We start from the raw sequence: 11,355 nt of genomic DNA, 5'->3' as shown, positions 1-11,355 counted from the left end.
GCAATTTGTCGGTCACGTGATGCAATGCAGGTGTTGTCGGCCGCGTGAGTATAAAGAGGCCTTTAACCCCTGTTAACAACATACACAAAACCTCAGTCTTAACAGCAACTAGAAAAGACTAAGGTGTAGGACTAAGCCATTAATGGATATATAATTTTTTGGGTGTCACATCAATTTTATTTTGGAAAAATAAATAAATACATTTTCCCGTTAGCGGCTTCCATAGTCTACTGATCCGCACGTTTTAAACTGAAAACATGGTGGTGCATAGGGAAGAGCTAGTTTCCTAAAGAGGCACCATTTCATCAGTGATTTGGAATCAGTCTGGTGCAAAGTATCTTTCACACATTCACTGCCATTGACGGCTTTAGAAGTCAAACATCCATGTTAACTGGGAAGGCTGGCAGTGAATGAGTTAAAGACTTGAAACAAAAGCGAATAGCACAGAGGGGAAAACTCTAGCTAAGAAACAGACAACATGAGGCAATCAGGAGTCGATTGCACTGAACATTTTCAGAGACAAGGTGTTCGCTTATATGTTGCAAAAGAAGTCATTTATCTATATACTGATCCACTTTAATGGTGATAGCAGCTGTTGTGATAAACAGCATACAGCATCTGTGCTAAAATTTATCCAAATGCATTACACACTTTACCGGGGTTTATTCCCATCAAGTCACAGTCTATCCTTTTTACCAAGCTACAACCCCAATTCCAATGAAGTTGGGACATTGTGTTAAACATAAATAAAAACAGAATACAATGATTTGCAAATCATGTACAACCTATATTTAATTTAATACACTACAAAGACAAAATATTTAATGTTCAAACTGATAAACATGACCCTCTCCCAGCTTTTTTGGAACGTGTTGCAGCCATAAAATTCTAAGTTAATGATTATTTGCTAAAAACAATAAAGTTGATCAGTTTGAACATAAAATATCTTGTCTTTGTAGTGTAGTCAATTAAATATAGGTTGAACATGATTTGCAAATCATTGTATTCTGTTTTTATTTATGTTTAACACAATGTCCCAACTTCATTGGAATTGGGGTTGTACTTCTGGTGGTGTGACTTCACAATAAGAGCGCCCGTATGTTCACCAAACATTACAGCCGCATGAAAAAAAAAAAAAAAACTTCCCACGGCTGAATAATATAGGCTGGAAATACCTCTTTTAGTGAAAAATTTGTTGTCACACAGTAATGCCAGCGGGAAGATTTTTGTTAATTTATTCATGTTAAATTGTCGAACATTTAACATGTTTTATTAAAAATGTATTACAGGTTGCGTTTAAAGGGCCATTTTCTTCAAGTTTTGAATAATGTCAATGTAATTTCTGTTTTGTTTTTTTTTTATTTAAGGGGAGGGAAAAAAAATAAATAAATAAAAAATCAGAAATTGGATTTTGGGGACAATTGAATCAGAGATTTTATTTTCGGGCCATATCGCCCAACCCCACTATGGCGTAATGTGAAGGTGAGTCATAGATGGGCCTCATGCATCTCACTTCAACATTTGTATTTGTAACAAAAGTGTCGAGGAAAAAAAAAGAACAAAAACAAAATAAACATTACTTTTACATTGATAACACAGGGCAACGTCTATCATGTTTTGAATAATAATTCATACAGTACGTTCTTCTTCCCAAATTCTTCTTTTAATGAGACTAGTCTTTCTTTTGGAATAATTGGCGCAAAGAAGGCGCAAAACGCCAAAGTAAAACACTTGGAGAGTTAATTTTTGTGATGCTCACTGGAGGTTTTGTGCGACTGTAATGGAATATTTTTTTCCTGAAAACGTCAAATTATGGAGCACGTGTGTGTTCGATGTTTAACGGCGTATCTTTACTTCAAAATGCGTTTGATTAATATTCATCAATTATGAAACAAAAAAAATCATGTAATTACATATATTTAGCTTGACATGATCTGCGTAAGCTGCAAACTACTAATTATTCTTAATGCATGACAATGCAGCATTTTGTGTGTATGTGTTTGTGTGTTCACTCACCCCACTGCAGCTCACGCACAGCGTGAGTTTGTCTTTTTTCAGGGGATTAATGAGGATAGGGTCAGGGGTCAGAGCCAGGGGGTCATCAGGGGTCACCAGACCACAGGAAAGCCATGGTGGTCACCCAAACCTGTAGAACAAATCAGGTCAGTCTGGGGTCAGCTTTCATCTGATCGTTCAAACGGGCTACAGATATAGTAACTGAAACATTGAAAAAAAGTTTATACAGAGTTTAAAAATTTGGTTAAACACGTACACATGAAAAGCCTGATAAGAAAACTTTTGTTGTTCTCAAAAAAACAATGAATAGACCATGAGAGAGGAAAAATATGTCTCAAATGCCTTCAATGGAAATAAATAAATTGTCATACCTATACGGACAGTGCTCTTGAGAAAGTATTTTGGAGCACTGTGACCTAGTTATAAACAAAAAAGGATGATTCAAAACTGTCAACTTACTCAGTCACTGGAATGCCCCTTTGAGGCAGAGCTTGTTGTTTTAGAGGCTAATCTCCTGAGTGCTTACAGATCTTTTTTGTGTGAGCCACACCTTGCCTGCAACACACATGCAGAGAAAAAAAAAAAAAAAAAAAAAAAAAAGGGCCTGTCAACAAACCAAGAGACCCGTGCTTTGAGCATTGAGCATCAATAAAAAACAAAAACAAACAAATGGCTCAGTAACTGCAAAACTGATTTACATTTTTGTGGGCAAATTTGAGGTAAAAATATGATAACAAATGTATTATTAAAAATAACAACTCAGTAATTGTGATACAACATTTTTTTTTAAAATAAAATAAAAGGCCTGTTTACAGCCCGTAGCCCGTAATCGGCCAGTAACTAGAGTAATTGAACCTGGCCAAAGTGTAGGACTTCATAAAATCTGAAATTGCTCAATCGTAAAAAAAAAATAATAATAATGAATCCCCAACATCTTCAGCCTTATTCAATGCACTATAACGTTAGCCTAATCGCATAATTGCCCAAATCATTTTTGAACACTTTTGGAAACCAAGAAAAATAAATAAATCAATGAACAAGTCCAGTTCCTTGGATTCAACCTTTGCATATTACCATGACCTGGATGACTGAGAATACACAATTTTTACCACGGACATTGGTATTTTTTTGCATTTTTTAAAATTGATATTCCACCAGTAAGTTAAACATGACTTGGGCAATTATGCTATTAGGCTAATGACAACAAATTTGGTGAGAATTTGAGAAAATCCTCACATTTTCAAATCTGATGATGCTGGAACCTTTCCAAGTAGAAATCCATTTCCTTCACGATTATAACCTCACTTCTTTTTTTTTGCAGCCAAACAAGTCTACTAGTACTGTATAAGTAAGGCACTAGCTTGTTTCAAACCAGACTTCAATAACAGTGCAGCAATACTATGGAAGGTCAAAGTGTGCTTGCAGTGGCAACACATTAAAAATCTTCCAAGCGACGAATTCGACAACACTGGTGAAATACTGTAAATGTTCGTGCAACCATCTTGACACTGGAGTGGCTCCACTTTGGGAAGCGCTACCATGACCTACCGTACAGTAATCCTCATAGCTTAGCTTTTATTTCATTGAGCCATTCTTGACAATAAACACGCTCAAATAACTGCGCGGCGCGACGGGATAGCGCATTTGAATCAAGCGAATTGCTCGAAATAGGAGTGAATACAGCACAAGCATATGTGCCACAGGTGTTCGTTATACAACCCACATACTATGTAGCTAGCTAACATGCTAACTGAGCTTTGCTAACGAAACCTGACAATTTAGCCAACTCGCTTCTTCCTCCCGTTACACTCGCGGAAACCCGCGCGACAAATGACGCGTTCGTCAGTAACAAAAAAACATCATCGTAATAATAATAATAATAAGCAATTCGAGCAATAATGGCAGCATATCACGGCAAACTGGCTTTGAGCCGCTGGCTGTCACGCAACAACTGAGCAGCAAACGATTCGGTCCAAATACTGCTGCGGCTCGTCAAAGCCGACCGAGCTCTCCGCTAAATACATTCAGAGATCAACGCCGAAGCAACAACATAGAACATGTCCGTTCAAATGCAAACAAAAAAAATTACGATGGTGGAAACATTTACGCGGCAGACGTAGAGGTGTTCGCGCATGCACATACACGCATTACATACGTACACGGGCACACACACACACACACACACACACGGGGCGACGGACGCGCGCACACACACGCATCCACAAGGCTGCTGAGAATGTGGGTCACTGGGCCTTGCTCGCCCTCCAGCGTGCGGAAACAGTCCCCGAACCTCCGCTGCAGTCCCACCGCTTCCGCGCCTCTCTCTCTCTCTCTCTCTCTCACACACACACACACACGCACACACACACACACACGCACGCACGCACGCGCGCACGCACACGCATACACGTTTACCCCGAATAAAACAACATTTGCCCACCGCACCCAAAACTGCCTCGCCGAGCGTTCGGTAGCCAAGCCTTCGGTCGTGCGGCTCGCTCGTCGCGTTGCATCGAGAGGAGGCGGCGGGGGCCAAGAGGACTCCGGCTTGTGGAGAAAAACAGGAGGCCTACTTCATACTACGACGTCGAGTCATGCGCAATAGAGACAGTAGAGCGCACTATTTGGCAAGTACAGTACACCAGCAGCGCCGCACAGGAATATTCGCAGTGGGAAACCACTGCCTGTTTTTATCATCCACTCCTTTTTTGTGTGTGTGCGCCTCGGAAATAATTACAATGACGAGCTCAAACTAATATTTGTCGACATATAACACAGGAACTATATATATATATATTTATTTTTTTATTATTTTTTTTAGGAAAAAAAATGCAGTACAGAGGCATCTTCCCTGCAACATGACTAGATAGTGAGAATAGTTATTTTGACAACAGGAACAAATCTTTGATTTGGATTCGATTTTTGAATTGTGACGTTGGTGGCGTTGGGGTGGCCCTGGCTGGGAGAGAGGGGTTTCCCCTTTTCCTCGGCATCCAATCACAAACTCTATAGGGTGTGACGTTACACTGTGTCCTGGATCGAGGTTCCCCTCACGTTATTGACTTCTTTCTCCCCACTTTCCAGCCTTTGTAAATACACATTGAACACATCCATATGCACATATGCACGTTCCCACAAGCCCTGTATTAGGAATTATGCCTTTACAAAGGGAATAACGCTATTTTGATTCCATTGATTGGCACTGTCACAGTCTGACAGAGGTATTATTTTATGCATTACTTTATTGTTGCGGTGGCAGTTTTCAGTGATGTAAAACAACACTGCATCGCACATTTTCCAGTGATGTATATGAGCATCTCAAATACGCTAAGGTTAAATAAGTAAATAAATGATTGACCACTGCAAATTGTATTACTCTTTGAAAATAAGTACCTTTTGTAATGTCAACATTATTGATGCAACTTTTATATTAGACCCTATTAGATGTGCGGGTACACCTTAAGATAGATTGAAACATTTGTAGATAATCCATTCATCCCGTGAGGGAAATTAGATTGTCACAGCAGAAATAGTCACAATTACACCCAAATAGGAGCAACCAACAAAGCGAATACAATGATTTTTGTTATATACAAAATAACATTTAACATTTAATCGCGTCATAACCAGTGGTCGACCGATCGGCCGCTCAAGGAAACCACCCGACAGAACTATGGTGCACTGTACGAAATGTTTCGTGTTTTGTTTTTGTGGTTCCTGAAATGTTAAAGTATTTCACAATTTGTTAGATTGTTTTGCACTTCCAGGCCACCGCAGTAATACTCTACCAGTATGAACATTCTGTATAATATTGAGCAAAGAAAAATGTAACTCTTCTCGGCAAAGAAAAAAAAAAAGTTTCATCATCAAAATATACTGTAAATTCAATACATTAAGTAATAGATGGGCAAATATGAGTTGTGTGGAAAGGATTACCTTAATATATCAAGATTTTTCTTTTCTTTATCGATAACTATGATTTTATTGGTTCAACAAAATTGTATGTAGAACTCTAGAACTGAATGCAAAGCAGATGTGGAAGATTTAGAAAACTCTGTCCGCTTGTCTGTCTGTCCCTTGTGATCAATATACCATGCGAGGCTTTTGATATCATTGACGTCAGCTTAGAAAGTGACTCAGGCCTTTGTTAGGCAAGGACAAATGAGAAATATCAATTTAACATGTTGTTTATGCTTAAATGATCTAAACGGAGATTTGCATGCAGGTGTGTCCTACTGAACACACACTGATCTAGTAAAAATGGAGTCATTTGTTAAACATCTTGCCCTTCCCTTGTGAGAATAAAAGCAAATGGTGAAAATATAGTATAGTATATTCAATAGTATTCTAAGCCACTGTTACATTATGCACACGTTACCCCACTTCTTGCCCCAAGTCAGCTGGCATGGGCTCTGGCTCACCCACGACCTGAACGAGGACAAGCGCTCCAGAAAATGGGTGGAAAAAATTTACGCATAACGCCTCTGACAACACCACATCACAATCCTCAACACATCTTTTTACAAGATGGCCCCGCATCATATTTAGACACTTGAACTCAAAATGGAAACATGTCCCTTTTCTTATTGTTCTTCGTGTGCTATTATTTTCGAATCGAGAATCCGATTGATTTTGAAGCTACGATACATACAATAGCTAAGGTCGAAGTTCAAACCAGTATCCCTCGGGCACTAAAGCATGTCAAAGGTCAGTTTGTTTGTTTTCTTTCGACTTCCGGCACATAAATGTCATCTGCTAGTTTCTTTCTGAAATTGTTAAACTTCATTACGATCTTCATAGGATGGGCATTCAACTACATTTTCTTAACTGACAATGAGGCAAATTAATAGTTAACTAATTGATTTAAAAAAAAAAATATATATATATAATAATTAAAGGGATGGCATCATTTCTGAATGTTGAGAACTCCATGCCATCAATTTCACACTAATGACAGTATGTGTAATGATCAATGAATTTATTGGTATGCCCATCACTACTTCATGGATGGATAACAGGAGGACTTGGATGGGGTGGCGGCACGGTGGACGACTGGTTAGAGCATCTGCCTCACAGTTTTGAGGAACGGGGTTCAATCCCCAGGCCCGCCTGTGTGCAGTTTGCATGTTCTCCCCGTGCCTGCGTGGGTTTTCTCCGGGCACTCCGGTTTCCTCTCACATCCCAAAAACATGCATGGTAGGTCAATTGAAGACTCTAAATTGTCCGTAGGTGTGAATGTGAGTGCGAATGGTTGTTTGTTTCTATGTGCCCTGCGATTGGCTGGCGACCGGTTCAGGGTGTACCCCGCCTCCTTCCCGATGATAGCTGGGATAGGCTCCAGCGCTCCCGCGACCCTTGTGAGGATAAACGGCTCACAAAATGGATGGATGGACTTGATGGGGTTAAATCTCCTGATAAGTAAGTAAAATAAACCTCATGTGTTATTCATGACATTCAACACGTGTTTCCTCCCCTGGCTACTTCCTGCCTGTAGCCGCTCATCTTTCCATCTCAGAGGCAAAAAGCCTTTCAAACAAAAAACCATCAGGACCAACAACAACGAGAATAAAAGCACTTAGCGGTTGAGCGACCCATCTTATTTTTCACAAATGTGACAAATCCAATTGAGCCACATTGCTTTAAGGCCTCAAATCAAATCAGTCCTTTGGTCTGGTTCATTACACTTGGGATTTGCTCTCCTCCTATTCAGGATCATGTTTCTCATAAAGTGGAACTATAGAAATGATCAATGCGTACCAGTACTGTTGTGTTCACTGATAATCGGGCAACATCTCTCAGCCTCGTCGTTAAGCGTAGCATCATTTACATGCTTGTAAAGGGAGTGCTTCACCCCACACCTGCGCTAGAGGAGAGAGCCAATGACTGGTGAGGTGAATGGAAAGCGTGCAGAGTGCTGCGGGACTTCCATTTCCTCACACAACAAGCGTTTAATCACAGAGAAACGCTGGGCAAGGGGCAACGTCGATACGGGAGTGAGTGGAGGGGAGACAGAAAAACCGGAGAGGAACCAACGTTGGAAAGGATTGTCCTCTAAGTGCCTTCATATTTTCTTTTATGTTTTACATTCTGTAACATAATCAGCACATTTTGTGGACCTCTTGATATACTGCACTTTTTGAATTTGAAGTACACCCCCTTATTATTGTGTCTATTTAATATTTCATTTAAATGGTGTAATTTTAATGTATGCAGTGTATTTTGTTTTCCTTATTTTAGTTATTTATATTATTTAGTAATATTTGTCCTATATTTTTTATATGTAATTGTATTTTTTATTTGTATATGATTGTTAGCAAAGTAAGAATTGCCACTGTGTTTCTAAATGTGCATTTGACAATAACCATCTTTACTGTTAAATATTTGCAGAAAACTGTTACGATCGTGAGGAGTATCATCCTAATGGGGCTTAAGTGACGTGATCAAATGATGAAGGGCGTTCTTGTGCAGTCTCTCCAAAGTTTTTTTTATGAAGATAGTAGAATAGGAAAGTAGCAAGACATGGACGATCACACACTTGATTCGTGCAGATTGGCGCATGGACAGTGTGTCCGTGTGTGTGTGTTCGTGTTTTCGAGAAAGCACTCATTTCACACACCAACCAGAGAGGAAAAAAACCATCCTGCCCTCCCCACCATCTGCTGTCAGGTGTTGTCATTCCATCTTTATACATTTGTTGCCCACATTTACTCATTGAGCCTCGACTGTGGTCTGCTCTCGACCCCGGTGATGTCGTCTCTTCTGAGGGAGGAGATGCAAAGGGTTTTATTCCGACCTGCAAAACAGAGACTGATGGAATTTATTGAGATTGAGGAACCGGAGATCGGGAGACACTTCCTCTGCGTCTCAGGTAAGTAACTTTGGTTGTTGTTGGTCGTAATGGTAACAGCATCTTACACAATATTCTCTGAAAAATATTTGAATGATTACGAATGGAAATATATTTATTTCTCTCCAGCCAATACTCATCCACTTTAGGGACTCTCACTACTGTAACAAACAGCCACGACATGCACAATCCAGTACTAAGGGCTGCATTCAAATTGCTGCCTAAAGAAAGCTAATAATGTTCAGATTTGTCTGTCACAAACGTGTTGACATTTAAGAATATTGTAGTTTTTTTTGTAGTACTGGACCGCATCATACTGAGATCTTTGGCTAATATTTGGACTTAGTCGTGTCAACCAAAATGTGTTGTCATGTTTCTGCAGTTACAAACAGAAAAAGGATGGTGCAGTTATGTATAGTGCGGTGCCAGATAACACAGACGCCCAATAAATCTAGATCCGAGCGGGCCCACACCAAACGCTCCAGCATCCAGGAGTGCTACAGGAAGACAGAAATCTGGTCCCTGCAAGACCTGACTCTGGTGGATGGACGAGACCCTGATGTGGTAATGTTTATAATTTCAGTCAACAACATAACTAAAGGTATATATTTGAGGACATTGTCTGCAGAGGTGACACAGTTGGCTTAATGAATTGATTACAATTTGAGGTAGATTTGAACAAAAGCAAAAGACCTTGTGCAGATGCTGGCTGAAGCTGGTGTGTGTGTCATTAGCCACAGTGAAATGTGTACTTTACTGACATGGGTTCAAAGACCACTCTCCCAGGAAGAAGCCATTACTCCCAAAAGAAAGCCAGATTACAGTTTGCAAATGCATACAGGGACAAAGACCTTCATTTTTTTTAGACATGTCCTGTGGTCTGACAAAACTAAAATGGAACGGTTTGGCCATAAAGAGCATTGTTAATGTTTGGAGGAAAAAGAGGGCTGCTTGCAAGCCTGAGAACACCATTCCAACTTTGAAATACAGGGGTGGCAGCATGATGTTGTGGGGTGGGATGGGACCAGATGGGACTGGTGCACTTCACAAAATAGATGGCACCATGAGGCAAGAACATTACGTGGAAATACTGAAGCAACATCTCAAGTCATTAGCCAGGAAGTTAAAGCTTGGGCGCAAATGGCTCTTCCAAATGGACATATGACCTGAAGCAGACTGCCAAACTGGTTACAAAGTGGCTTAAATAACAAAGTCGATGCTTTGGAGTGACCATCGCAAAGCCCTGTTTTTCAAGCCTATTGAAAATTTATTGGCATGTACGAGCAAGGTGGCCTACAAACTTGGCCAGGAGGTGGTGAAAAATTATCTTTAAAAAAGCCTTCTCTCATTATTCTGGCATTTAGCAAATACAAATAATTTTGGTAATCCTAATGGACATAACAGGAAAAGTTCAGTCTGATTTGCATTTTGGCTGGATGAACTCAATTAACCCCGTACATTACAATGAAAGGCTCGAAGTTGCAAAATGGGTTGGCTCTCAATATGTATTTGTCCCTCCCGCAGGATGACCCGTTTTTCTTGCTCCACTTTGACAAGGTGCGTACCGTGCGCGCCGTCAGCTGCTCGGCCAAATACGCTATCGTGCGTGCTCTGGTTGCTCTGAGTGAGCAGTACTGTGAAAGGTCACTCAACCTGGACAACTTTGACTGGGCCTACATCAAGCCCACGTCCTTCTACTCCAACAGAGGAGACTGCGTGGTGCTTTCACAGATATGCTTCTATGCCTTCAACTTGGTATGTCTGTCCATGTGTCCTGTGCCCCTGGAAGCATAATGGAGATCCGCAATGATGTTTGTGTTAGTGTGTGTGTTTAGGTCACAATGCTTTAATGTGATTACTGCACATATTAACATGCATTGAAATGGAATAATTCATTGAATGGAGTTACCTGATATTCATTTCCTAGGAATGATGTAAAAGTGATCATTTGAAAATGGAAAACACACAAAGATTTATCAAAATAAAGTGTTGCATATCGATATTTCTTTGTTTCCCAACTTGTTAAATCCATTCTCTCTCTGTACCGCTTATCCTCACGAGGGTCACGGATGTGCTGGCGCCTATATCCCAGCTGACTCTGGGCAAGAGGCGGGGTACACCCTGAACTGGTCACCAGCCAATCGCAGGGCACATATAGACAACCGTTCATACTTACAAATAATTCAGAGTCTTTAATTAACTGAACATCCATGTTTTTGGAATACGAGAGTAAACCGGAGTGCCCAGAGAAAACCCACACAAGTACAGTGAAACCATGGAAACTCTACACATGAAGGCCTGGATTGGAACCCACAACCTCTGAACTGTGAGGCAGATGTGCTAACCAGTCGTCCACCGTGCCGCCCAACTTCTTAAATCATTGTGAGAGCTCATCAACAATGATCAGGTTTTTTTTAAACATATGTAGGGGAAAATTGAGCAAATGTGTTATTTCGTTAAGTGTGTATCAAACTGGTAAGCTTTCGCAATTA

General features: G+C 40.3%; 2 protein-coding genes across 6 annotated transcripts in view; one reads left to right on the top strand and one right to left on the bottom strand.

Moving 5' to 3' along the window:
* Window positions 1–4,600, bottom strand: part of clockb (clock circadian regulator b) — a 28,264-nt gene extending 23,664 nt beyond the window's left edge. The window contains exons 1-3 of one of the 5 annotated variants that reach the window (XM_061771417.1): window positions 4,457–4,600; window positions 2,476–2,571; window positions 2,017–2,146 (exon numbers count right to left, since the gene is read on the bottom strand). The gene's annotated coding sequence lies outside the window, so the exon portion shown is untranslated. The other 4 variants (XM_061771416.1, XM_061771419.1, XM_061771415.1 and 1 more) reach the window with 4 other exon arrangements.
* Window positions 4,601–4,789: 189 nt separating this feature from the next.
* Window positions 4,790–10,851, top strand: exoc1l (exocyst complex component 1 like). The gene is made up of 3 exons (XM_061771421.1): window positions 4,790–8,884; window positions 9,246–9,427; window positions 10,388–10,851. Exons 1-3 carry the CDS (start codon window positions 8,536–8,538, stop codon window positions 10,655–10,657), a joined length of 801 nt encoding a protein of 266 aa, XP_061627405.1. The 5' UTR covers window positions 4,790–8,535; the 3' UTR covers window positions 10,658–10,851.
* The last annotated feature ends 504 nt before the right edge of the window (window positions 10,852–11,355 follow it).

Source organism: Phyllopteryx taeniolatus, chromosome 4 (assembly GCF_024500385.1).
Source record: "Phyllopteryx taeniolatus isolate TA_2022b chromosome 4, UOR_Ptae_1.2, whole genome shotgun sequence".
Classification (NCBI taxonomy): Eukaryota; Metazoa; Chordata; class Actinopteri; order Syngnathiformes; family Syngnathidae; genus Phyllopteryx; species Phyllopteryx taeniolatus.
The sequence above is the reverse complement of the archived record's forward strand: the minus strand, read 5'-3'. Positions and strand labels throughout refer to the sequence as shown.